At 47.2% G+C, this 12,500-nt stretch overlaps 2 protein-coding genes across 5 annotated transcripts; one reads left to right on the top strand and one right to left on the bottom strand.

Annotated features, from left to right (window-relative positions):
- Nucleotides 1-4,109: 4,109 nt before the first annotated feature.
- On the top strand, nt 4,110-7,134 carry soul4 (heme-binding protein soul4). 4 transcript variants are annotated; one of them, XM_034590094.1, is made up of 6 exons: nt 4,110-4,255; nt 5,090-5,285; nt 5,465-5,550; nt 5,643-5,784; nt 5,959-6,145; nt 6,402-7,134. In XM_034590094.1, the coding sequence occupies exons 1-6, from the start codon at nt 4,130-4,132 to the stop codon at nt 6,574-6,576; spliced, it is 912 nt and encodes a 303-aa protein (XP_034445985.1). In that variant the 5' UTR covers nt 4,110-4,129; the 3' UTR covers nt 6,577-7,134. The 4 variants fall into 4 exon arrangements, with proteins under 4 accessions (XP_034445985.1, XP_034445990.1, XP_034445999.1 ...); XM_034590099.1 differs by having other exon boundaries at nt 4,161-4,247; XM_034590108.1 differs by lacking the exon at nt 4,110-4,255 and adding an exon at nt 4,314-4,669.
- Nucleotides 7,135-7,220: 86 nt separating this feature from the next.
- On the bottom strand, nt 7,221-12,186 carry eif4a3 (eukaryotic translation initiation factor 4A3). The gene is made up of 12 exons (XM_034589857.1): nt 11,881-12,186; nt 9,944-10,016; nt 9,800-9,866; nt 9,426-9,488; nt 9,197-9,329; nt 9,024-9,104; nt 8,689-8,830; nt 8,454-8,592; nt 8,103-8,218; nt 7,918-8,025; nt 7,631-7,758; nt 7,221-7,437 (listed from the first exon to the last, which is right to left on the bottom strand). The coding sequence occupies exons 1-12, from the start codon at nt 12,032-12,034 to the stop codon at nt 7,421-7,423; spliced, it is 1,221 nt and encodes a 406-aa protein (XP_034445748.1). The 5' UTR covers nt 12,035-12,186; the 3' UTR covers nt 7,221-7,420.
- Nucleotides 12,187-12,500: the final 314 nt, after the last annotated feature.

The raw sequence follows: 12,500 nt of genomic DNA, 5'->3' as shown, positions 1-12,500 counted from the left end.
TCGATCAGCTGATCTGTCTCATCAGAGTCAGTACCGTATGGCCGCAGATGACGTCATCACCGGGACCGGATGACTGACAGGTCACTGATCGATCACCGACTTAATGTCAACAAAAACCGATGAGACATCGGTGAGACATCGGTGAGACTCACCGCAGGAAGGCTCCGGTGCTCGGTCCGTCAGTGAGAGGCGGGAAACCGGCTCATCCTCACACGCACACACACACACACACACACACACACACACACACACACACACACGCACACACACGCATGTCTTCCACTTGGATGTATTCCTCCTCATCCACTTACTGCAGCCATATCAAACTGTGTCAAACGGGTCTCAACACATTTTTAATAAAGTCATAAGATTACTGTGACTTTTCGTCAAACGCCATAATAGTGGCGTGGGGTCAAAGTTCATCAACTCGCTGTGACACACGAAATTGCTGTAACTTCAGTGTTCGAGGTTCAACCTCCCTCAAACTACATTTGTGTATCAACAGCCCCCCCCCTGAAAATATTCATATGGTTTTAAGGAATTATTAAGTTATTTTGCCAATGGGCGTGGCAAAATAACTGACGAGCGCCCCCTAAGGGGCAGCCCCGACACCACGATTGGCCGACATGTACAAAAATCGATGGGGACATGTGTCTTTTCATAACAAACAAATAAGTCTCTTGGATAGATATGCTAGACCAAACAGGAAGCCCACCATTTTGACTTTAGTGGTATATTTTTTTATATATATATATATTTTTTTTCATTTTTTTTTTTTTCTAGGAACAGTACAACAACAGTGCGGCTTTTTTGTGCCACTTAGTATATATGAATATATATACAAAGTGGCACAAAAAAGGCGTTATGGCGGAGCGTTATGGAACAACGCAACAGGAAGTCGCCTATTTTTGACGTTACACGTTCGACGATCAACTTTAAATGACGTCATCTCAACAACATGGAGATTTTTTGTTTTTGACCTGAACAGATCAGTCTGTGCGTAGTGATACTGACAGCGCTGCACGTGATGGCGTGGAATGTAGTGCGTGATTAGTGGCCGTGGTTCGGAGCCGTTTCTCCCGGTCCCCCCCTCCGCGGCCTAATCAGTACAACAACAGTACAACACTACCACCTGGTGGACAAATGCGGAAACTGTAGAAACAGTCTGTCTCTAACAATTACTATAATAACAATGATTTATAACAATAATATCTAAATTCTTACAACATATTTAATTTAGATTGAAGTTAATGTTGGCTCTTCTTATTATTATTATTCTAACCCAGATGATTTGGCTTTTTGAGCCTTCAACATGCTCAAAAGTGGTGAACATTTAATCTATATTGACTCATCGTCACAGCGCCACCTACTGGCGACAGGAAGTGACATGTTTTATACTTTGATGCACTGCTCCTGGCTGCTTAACAATAAACAGCTCAAATGAGCTGAGACAAGTCATTGGACCATGGTCAGAATCGTGACATTTCCTCAAACCGTGTAAACATTGCGGTGCGGCGAAGGATCATCCTTCGCCAAAGGAGACGATGTTGTCATAACTCCACTGTGCATTGTCCTATCACCACCAAACTTCTGTCTCATGATTATAGTCCAAGCCTGAACAGCTCTATGTGTCAATATTTCCTCAGTGTCATAGCGCCACCTACTGATTCACCATGAAACAGGAAGTACTTTGTAAATCCACTCTGCATTATCCAACCGGCCCCGAACTACTGCCCTATGATCACAATCCTGACCTGAACAGCTCCATATATTAATATCAGTGCAGGGTCATAGCGCCACCTATTGATCAGTGTGAAAATTGATTTGTTGTAACATTGTCCAATTGTCACAAAATTGCTCACGCTACATCAGAGCCCCAAAACACATTTGCAACGCAGAGACATGCGCTTGGTCATTGATCGCTCTCTCCACTAACCGCAACAGGCTTCAAAATGCGTGAGCTCGGGCACGTTAGTGCTACAACGGAGCCCTAGTTCTACTTACGTCTGTCTCTCTACCTGTCTGTCTGTCTCTCTCTCTACCTGTCTGTCTGTCTCTCTCTCTACCTGTCTGTCTGTCTCTCTACCTGTCTGTCTGTCTCTCTCTCTACCTGTCTGTCTGTCTCTCTACCTGTCTGTCTGTCTCTCTACCTGTCTGTCTGTCTACCTGTCTGTCTGTCTGTCTACCTGTCTGTCTGTCTGTCTCTCTCTCTACCTGTCTGTCTGTCTACCTGTCTGTCTGTCTGTCTGTCTCTCTCTCTACCTGTCTGTCTGTCTACCTGTCTGTCTCTCTACCTGTCTGTCTGTCTCTCTCTCTACCTGTCTGTCTGTCTCTCTACCTGTCTGTCTGTCTCTCTCTCTACCTGTCTGTCTGTCTCTCTACCTGTCTGTCTGTCTCTCTACCTGTCTGTCTGTCTGTCTACCTGTCTGTCTGTCTCTCTACCTGTCTGTCTCTCTCTCTACCTGTCTGTCTGTCTGTCTCTCTACCTGTCTGTCTGTCTGTCTACCTGTCTGTCTGTCTCTCTCTCTACCTGTCTGTCTGTCTACCTGTCTGTCTCTCTCTCTACCTGTCTGTCTCTCTACCTGTCTCTCTGTCTGTCTGTCTCTCTACTTGTCTGTCTCTCTCTCTACTTGTCTGTCTGTCTCTCTTTCTACCTGTCTGTCTTTCTCTCTACCTGTCTCTCTCTCTACTTGTCTGTCTGTCTCTCTTTCTACCTGTCTGTCTCTCTTTCTACCTGTCTGTCTCTCTCTCTACTTGTCTGTCTGTCTCTCTCTCTACCTGTCTGTCTGTCTCACTCTACCTGTCTGTCTGTCTGTCTCTCTACCTGTCTGTCTCTCTCTCTCTCTACCTGTATGTCTTTCTCTCTACCAGTCTGTCTCTCTCTCTCTACTTGTCTGTCTGTCTCGCTTTCTACCTGTCTGTCTGTCTCACTCTACCTGTCTGTCTGTCTGTCTCTCTACCTGTATGTCTTTCTCTCTACCAGTCTGTCTCTCACTCTACCTGTCTGTCTGTCTGTCTCTCTACCTGTCTGTCTGTCTCTCTTTCTACCTGTCTGTCTCTCTCTCTACCTGTCTGTCTCTCTCTCTCTCTCTACCTGTCTCTCTACCTGTCTGTCTCTCTCTCTACTTGTCTGTCTGTCTCTCTCTCTACCTGTCTGTCTCTCTCTCTCTCTCTACCTGTCTCTCTACCTGTCTGTCTCTCTCTCTACTTGTCTGTCTCTCTCTCTACCTGTCTGTCTCTCTCTCTCTCTACCTGTCTCTCTACCAGTCTGTCTTTCTCTCTACCTGTCTCTCTCTCTACTTGTCTGTCTGTCTCTCTTTCTACCTGTCTGTCTCTCTCTCTACTTGTCTGTCTGTCTCTCTCTCTACCTGTCTGTCTGTCTCACTCTACCTGTCTGTCTGTCTGTCTCTCTACCTGTCTGTCTCTCTCTCTCTCTACCTGTATGTCTTTCTCTCTACCAGTCTGTCTCTCTCTCTCTACTTGTCTGTCTGTCTCGCTTTCTACCTGTCTGTCTGTCTCACTCTACCTGTCTGTCTGTCTGTCTCTCTACCTGTATGTCTTTCTCTCTACCAGTCTGTCTCTCACTCTACCTGTCTGTCTGTCTGTCTCTCTACCTGTCTGTCTGTCTCTCTTTCTACCTGTCTGTCTCTCTCTCTACCTGTCTGTCTCTCTCTCTCTCTCTCTACCTGTCTCTCTACCTGTCTGTCTCTCTCTCTACTTGTCTGTCTGTCTCTCTCTCTACCTGTCTGTCTCTCTCTCTCTCTCTACCTGTCTCTCTACCTGTCTGTCTCTCTCTCTACTTGTCTGTCTCTCTCTCTACCTGTCTGTCTCTCTCTCTCTCTACCTGTCTCTCTACCTGTCTGTCTCTCTCTCTACTTGTCTGTCTGTCTCTCTCTCTACCTGTCTGTCTCTCTCTCTACTTGTCTGTCTCTCTCTCTACCTGTCTGTCTCTCTCTCTCTCTACCTGTCTCTCTACCAGTCTGTCTCTCTCTCTCTCTCTACTTGTCTGTCTGTCTCTCTTTCTACCTGTCTGTCTCTCTCTCTCTCTACCTGTCTCTCTCTCTACTTGTCTGTCTGTCTCTCTCTCTACCTGTCTGTCTCGCACATGTAAATTCAATGTGTTTACAGTATGAGCTCTTATTTTGAAGAGTCCTTAGCGCGCGGTCCAGCGGAAGTGGATCTGAAGCGGAAGTGTTGTTGTTGTTGTGTTGACGGTGTGAACAGCAGCGGACTCACCTGGAGAACAGGTGTGAAGGTGTGAACTCATTGTGGTCACACGCAGTTCCGCAGTGAACCGGGCCGATGCGCGGTAACCGGACCTGGGTCACAGACCCGCGCGATCCGTGGTCGCAATTCAGAGGATAATCGTGCTAACTGTGCTAATTTTCACCGTGCTAACTGAACCCGGTTCCGGACCAGGTCCTCCGCGGTCTCCTGTCGGTGCAGGTGACGTCATGCAAACCGTCCGGTCCCAACCGAGTCGGACTGAAGCGGACCAGCGGTGTGTCTGGACCCGGTCCGGCGGTGACTTGCTCCGGGGCCACACAGGCCCTGAACCGCTCCATAGACCGGAAACGAGTCTTTGATCGATCTCGGATCCGGATCGAAGTTAAGACACTGAACCGTCGAGATCTTGATCGATGAAATATCTTCATCGATCCACGATCAGGTCTGATACATCCGGTTTATAAAATAAGAGTCTGCTGTCAGGAAGTGGGAGCAATTTTCAAATTAAAAGAAACCAGTCGTGAATCAGGTTTTAATGAAGACGAATCCATAACAAAACCAATCAAACAGATCAGAAACGGGTCAGTTACTTTATAGCAGTTATTTAAGACGTGAACAGGTTGATGAAGAACAGGACCAGTTGAGACCTCGTCGCCTCAGGATGGAAAAAACATACAAACGTGACTGAGTCCTCATTGATCCACCTGCTGATTATTTTCTTGTTTAAATGATTTGTCATCAGTCGATATTCCCCTCGTGATTGACAGTTGATCAGTTGTGGATCAATTGATCAGATGAGTGATGGATCCGTGTTTCTCTGCAGGACTGATTAATATCAATAATCCAACATGTGTCTGGACAGTCTCTGCAGGTCAAAGATTTTCTCCCCCTGGTGGTCATGGCTCTGATCTCTCTGGAGGACCTCGATGGATTGGACGACGAGCAGTTGGATGATGACATCACTGACAACCCTGAGCCAATGGATGAAGAGGATAGAGACAGGCTGCTGGCCCATTGGCAGGCGGTCGCCAGTACCCACCAGGTGTCTGTACCTCAAGGTGAGGGGGCGGGGTCATAACCACCTTAGAATAAAAGCACATCAGTGATAAATAACTTAATTAAAAATCATGTGACTGTACCAACAAGGGCTGTTTGTGCTGACAGGTTGTCATGGTAACCAGCTCAGGCGTGAAAGTGTTGTTGTGACTGAAGGTGATTGTCCTCACTCATGTTTCAGAAATGACAGGACCCATACAGGAGATGACCCGCAACAGCCAGCAGAGGGAGCCTCTCCCCTTCACTCCAATATCCTGCCATGAAAAGGTAACGTGTCTGTGTACTGACAGGTGAGGTGTGTTTTTATATATATATATACACACGTGTGTGTATTGACGGGTGAGGCGTGTCTCCTGCAGATGGGGGAGGTGCTGTGGGAGGAGCGGGTGTATCCTGCGGGACACTGGGCGTGTGTGACCAGAGGAGAGGAGCTGTACGAACAGAGCATCTCCAACGGCTTCATGAAACTGATGCGCTTCATCTGTAAAGAGAACTCTGCAGGTCAGACTCCGCCCACTACACACCTGTTAGCCCCTCCCACTGATCACACAGCTTGCTGATTCTGGATCGATCTACATAGCCCCTCCCACAGGAACTGGTTTCCATGGTAACACATGGTCAACATTCATGGCAAAAACTGTGGATCAGTGTTGATCGTGTGTTGATCGTGTGTAGGTCGATACCTGGGGATGACGGTGCCGGTCATCAATAACATCCACCTGAAGGAGGACGGAACCACGTTCAACAAAGAGATCCAGACTTCGTTCTTCCTGCCTGCTGAGTTTCAGACCAACACCCCCCCCCAACCCTGCGACCCCGACATCACCATCGTCCACAGAGAGCCAATGAGAGTCATCGCCAGGTCAGAGCCACATCATGGTTAATTATATATAATATTGTATTAATACAATTATTGATGCGTTTCAGGATACGACTCTGTTATGGAAACTTGTGGAAATATTTTACTGCAGTTAATTTAAAATGTTTCCGAGCAACTTTGTTTGGTAACGACACCATTGAAATAAGCTGCTCTCTGATTGGATGAATGTTACTGGTCAATTAGATGTTCTGCATAAACTTACCATTTATCAGCTGTCCGCTCTCTGATTGGCTGATAGGACGTTCTTGGGGACGACCACAGAGGAGACGGTGGCGCTTCAGATCAGTCTGTTTTGGGAGATCGTCGGCGTTAACGACGACCTTCACAGAAACAACTACATGGTCGCTGCGTACGAGAACCCAGGTGTACCGCGCCGCAGGAACGAGATCTGGTTCATAAGACGCCACCTGTAGACGTCTCCCATCATCCTCTCACCCTTTCCTCCTCTGATTGGCTGGTTTGTTGTAAACAGCTTGCTTCCCCCCCCCCACAAATGGACCAATCAGAGCATGTTTATTAGAAGCAGGTCCTGACACTAAACCCCGCCCCCAAATCCTCCTGACCAATAGCGACACACGTGATGTCATTAATTCACAATATGTTTAGTAAAGACTTTTTATCAAGTCCAGCAATGAAATAACAGCTTAGTATGACATCATCGTGGAAGTGTTAGGTGGAAACAGTCACCACAAGGACATGTGACTTCATCCTGAGGAAGCGTATGGACATGTGATGAGTCGGGGGGTCGTCAGGAAGAAGAAATATTTTTATAATGAAGCTGCAGGTTTTGTGACAGAAGGTTTTAACGGTGGTTTGTTTATTATTAGTGTGACGCTCGACACATCATGTGACAGATTCTACAGTTTAAATATGTGATGTGAAATCAGTTAATGACAAAACACTTTTTATCACTTCATCTGATTGTGCATTTCTCCTTCTGTGTAAAATCTTTAAATAAAATCTGATTTAAATGAGTCGACTTTTCTCGTCCGTTTGTTTAGATCAAAATGTTAATAGTTTAATTTCTGTCATTAATGAGAAAGAAACTTTTAAATTGATATTCAAACATTTTATTGAGTTTTTTTTAAATGAATAAAAGATTCTTTCACCTTTAAACACTGAACCAAAACTTTATTTACAAAAACAAAAATCTGGAGTCTCAGTTGTTGACTCCTCACAAGTAGAGTTAAGAAAAAACAAAGTTTAAAAAGACAAAACCTTGGAAGTCCGGGGGGGGGGCGCTCTAGTATGACGTCATCAGATCAGGTCAGCCACTGAAAACAGACAGAAACACGTTAGTATGGAAACTAACATCTGCTAGCTTCAATGGCTAAAGTGCTAACTCCATTTTAGTTGTGGATACTACAAATTCCAACATGCACTGCAGCATCTGCTGTGACAGGAGGTGACGAATCAAACTGGTTTAAAACTGGGCAGGAGATGAAGGCTCTGATTGGCCGATCGTACCGTTCATGGGCATCTCGTCGATCTGGGTGGAGTAGTACTGCTCGATGTCTCTCAGGATCCTGATGTCGTCGTTCTTTACGAAGTTAATGGCCACACCTTTACGACCATAACGACCAGATCGACCAATCCTGAATGTCAGAGGTCATATCAGCTCATTACAGAAAGACTCTCCTGTCTTTTATTAAATAATTATTCTTTTAATAAAAAAAATCTGTGATATGAACAAACAAACCCGACACTGATTTTACAAACGTCACCGTTGCTGTGGTGACTGTGGAGTAACGCACCTGTGGATGTAGAGCTCTCTGTTGTTGGGCAGGTCGTAGTTGATGATCAGAGAAACCTGAGGGACGTCTAAACCCCGAGCCCAAACATCCGTGGAGATCAACACGCGACTGAAAAACGAGAAAACCCAGTTACACTCAGTTCCCGGCTGTCGACCCACTGAGACCCTGGTCCCGGTCCACGTTACCTGGCTCCTGATCGGAACTCCTTCATGATGGACTCTCTCTCTTTCTGAGGCATGTCTCCGTGCATCGACGACACGGTGAAGTTTGCCTCTCTCATCTTCTCCGTGAGCCAGTCCACCTGAAACACACACACACACTGTCTCAAACTCCCACAAGGCTTTGCTGCTGCTGCTGCAACAACACACGTCCGACATGTCAGTAACATACATGCATTTATATTAATGCACGTATATAAAACATGAAAATACATTAAATATTTTGAGTTTCTAAGAAATAACAAATTTGTGTCAGATCTAAACCCTCAACAAGAGTTAGGAAATATATACAACACAGAAACAAGTGTGTGTTCAGACCTTTCTCTTGGTGTTACAGAAGATGACGGCCTGTGTGATGGTCAGCGTGTCGTACAGGTCACACAAAGTGTCAAACTTCCACTCCTCTCTCTCCACGGCAACGAAGAACTGTTTAATCCCCTCGAGAGTCAACTCATCACTGAGGCCGAGAGACAGCCACACAGAGAGAGAGAGAAACAGAGATCAGCTGTCGGTTGTGTTTCTGAAACATCTGCTCCACGGTTTCTGTTCTTACCGTTTGACCAGGATGCGAATGGGGTCGGTCATGAACTTGTTGGTCATCTCCAGGATCTCATGCGGCAGCGTGGCACTGATCAGAACCACCTGTGTGGCGGGGGGCAGGTAACGATACACATCGTAGATCTGCTCCTTAAAACCTGAACAGAGAAGGTTCCACCTCCATCAGGTTCTCATAGAAACACTGAGGGAGTTCAACCACTTGCTTCCCAATGTCACTCTGCACCAAACCTCATTCAGTTTAACACGTTTAGAAAACAGCAGATTAAAACACATGAACAAAGAGTTTCCCAGAGTTCAGTTCACCTCAGACAAACTGAACGGTGCTCTCACCTTTGTTGAGCATCTCGTCGGCTTCGTCCAGCACCAGCATCTTGATGGCTCTCGTCCTCAGACTCCTGCGACGAATCATATCTGAAGGAAAACAAACATTGGCGTTACACTGGTGACTTAAGTCAGAGACGGACCAACCAGCATTGAGAACAGAGGCTGATGTTCTGACTCACCAAACACTCGTCCAGGTGTCCCAGCCACCACGTGCTGACCGTAGTCCAGCTTCCTGATGTCCTCCCCCACGTTGGTTCCTCCGATGCAGGCGTGACACTGGACGTTCATGTAGTCTCCCAGAGCCAGTAGCACCTTGACACAGAAGAGAGAGAGAGCCAATCAGAGACCAGGACACGTCAGCACCACAACTGCTCATTCATTATTGGTGTGTTGTGTGGGCAGGGCTACCTTCTGAATCTGTCCGGCCAGCTCTCTGGTTGGAGCGAGGATCAGCGCCTGTGTCTCCCTCACCTGCACACACGAAACGCATCAGCACATGTCATCAGCTCAACACTTTAACCAATGCAGTTCAGACACAGCAACTAGGTCAAGGGTCAAAGGTCATCCACTAGTTTTGGCAGCAACTGGTTTCTGGCAGCAACTGGTTTCCGGCAGCAACTGGTTTCCTGCAGCAGCTTCACTTCAGACGTCTTCTTTAACATCATCAATTCATCATCAACAACAGATCATACAGACGGACTCCAGCACCAAGTTAAAACCAGTGTGCACGACCAGCTGAAATGATGCAGAGAGCGAGGGCAGAACACTGACACAACACTGACCTGGATGTCCAGACACTGCAGCACAGACACACAGAACGTCGCCGTCTTTCCGGTTCCAGACTGAGACCTGAGCAGATCGGAGAGCAGCTGTTAGAAAACGTTGTGGTTCAGAACAGATGTAAGTTCTGCTTTTAAAGTTCTTACTGAGCGATGACGTCTCTGCCTTTGATGATCTGTTTGATGGCTCGCTGCTGGATCGCAGATGGTTTCTCAAACCCTGAAACACAAACACACACGTGGTTCTAACAGAGCAAAGCTGGAGCGATGTCCACACACATTCAAAGATTCACAAGTGAAACCAGTCATCTGGTGTTAAACAGTCAGTTTACAACCAAACAAGTAAAACACACGACCTGATGTGTCTGTTTCCACTGATTTCACATCAACTCAATCTTCAGGACAGGCAGAGACAGACAGAGAGGTAGAGAGAGACAGAGACGTAGAGAAACAGACAGGTAGAGAGACAGACAGAGGTAGAGAGACAGACAGAGAGAGACAGAGAGAGACAGACAGACAGAGAGAGAGAGAAACCGAGAGACAGACAGAGGTAGAGAGACAGACAGAGAGAGAGAGACAGACGGACAGACAGGTAGAGTGAGAGAGACAGACAGACAGGTAGAGAGGCACACAGAGAGAGAGAGAGAGAGACAGAGAGACACACACACAGAGAGAGAGAGAGAGAGACAGACAGGTAGAGAGAGAGAGACAGAGAGAGAGACAGACAGGTAGAGAGAGACAGAGAGACACACACAGAGAGAGAGAGACAGACAGGTAGAGAGAGAGAGACAGACAGGTAGAGAGGCACACAGAGAGAGAGACAGACAGGTAGAGAGAGACAGAGAGACACACACAGAGAGAGAGAGACAGACTGGTAGAGAGACAGACAGGTAGAGAGACAGACAGGTAGAGAGGCACACAGAGAGAGAGACAGACTGGTAGAGAGACAGACAGGTAGAGAGGCACACAGAGAGAGAGACAGACAGGTAGAGAGAGACAGAGAGACACACACAGAGAGAGAGAGACAGACAGGTAGAGAGACAGACAGGTAGAGAGAGAGAGACAGACAGGTAGAGAGACAGACAGGTAGAGAGAGAGAGAGACAGACAGACAGGTAGAGAGGCACACAGAGAGAGAGACAGACAGGTAGAGAGAGACAGAGAGACACACACAGAGAGAGAGAGACAGACAGGTAGAGAGACAGACAGGGTGTCTTCATTGGCCCAATCCCATTTCACACCGATCGATACTTGTTGGGGTTGAGGGGGAGGGGCCAGGTGAGTGCTACGAGAACTTCTACGAAAATTGAGAGAGACTCACAAATGTAGTATTTTCTCCATTGATAAGGATTTTAAATGATTGTAATACCCCCCCCCCTTGTAGATACAGCCGTATAGCAGCGATGTGACTGAGCTAACAGCCTCCGGGCAGGCTGCTCGCAGCCGGAAGCTGCTGATTCTTATATTATAGGTTTGTCACTTTCTGTAAGATCTCCACCACGTCATTACACTGACGTCCCGGTAAACCGTCTGTTTACATCGACGACTACTGGTGATGTAACCGCTTCTTGAAGGGCCGTGCCAACTCGTAGGGGACATTTCAGCCACTACCCGGTGTGACTCCGATTCAAGGGGCAGGCAGACCCCCAGGGGGCAGGGGGGGGAATGGGCCCAAGGCTCCAGTGTCTCCTCCTCAGCTCGGTCTCTGGCTCTTTGTGACTCGGTCTGTGATCAAGTCTCCGTCAGTTAAAAACAGACTCTGGCTCAGACTTGTAAAGTTTATTAAAAAGTTTGATTTGATTATTGATCCGACTAGAACAGATCTGAGCTGGTCGTCTAACGCTGAGGATTTACATCGCACGGCTAATGCTATGCTAACGTTGGATGATTCAGATTCAGATTCCTTCATTGGTCCCAAAATAAATCTTCCACGATGTGAACGTCTCCACGTGCGAGACTAAATAAACCCGATCAACAATAAACCTGAATCACATTAACTCAACATCTTTAAACACATCGCACTCGTGAACAGTTAGCTTTAGCATCCTAAGCTAACTGCGGAGGCCGCGAGGATCCCCGGCTTACCGTAGGCGTAGATGCCGCGGAGAAGGTCCTCCCGCAGCCCCATGGTGTCGAAGGTGGGGGTGACGTCCACCTCCTCGCTGGTCTCAAACTCCACCTTGGTCATGTCCTCGTCCTTCAGGAGCCTCTTCCGGCTCTGAACCCCGGCGGCAGCCATGCTGCTGCGACTCTTTACTTCGACTGAACTCACCGAGAATCCGGAAAACACTCGCGATGTCGGCGCTGCGGTGCTTGTGGCTAAAGGCTAACACGCTAAGAGAAAGACCGCCACACGTGTCGCACAAGTGACGTCTACAGTCAGCGACGCAGTGCGTGACGTCGCACGGTTTGCTCCACATATTTGTTCCACCGGGCGGCGCTGTAACACACACATACTGTATATGTAGATAGTGTGTTATAGTTATAAATGTAGTCTCATTCCTCTACATATTATATCTATATCTCTATCTATAGAGATATATATAGACTGAACCGTTCTGGCCCCTGAGGGTCCGGGGCCAGTTGATATTCATCATGTTTTCTCTTCTTCTCTTTCTTTTTATTGGTTGTCTCAGAGGAACATGCAGCTCATTAAACAAATAAGGGGGGGGGGGGGGGGGGCGATGCTGATCACTCAACATCAA

This window comes from Hippoglossus hippoglossus, chromosome 1, assembly GCF_009819705.1.
Source record: "Hippoglossus hippoglossus isolate fHipHip1 chromosome 1, fHipHip1.pri, whole genome shotgun sequence".
NCBI classification, from domain to species: Eukaryota; Metazoa; Chordata; class Actinopteri; order Pleuronectiformes; family Pleuronectidae; genus Hippoglossus; species Hippoglossus hippoglossus.
This window is presented reverse-complemented; position numbering and strand designations above follow the sequence as displayed.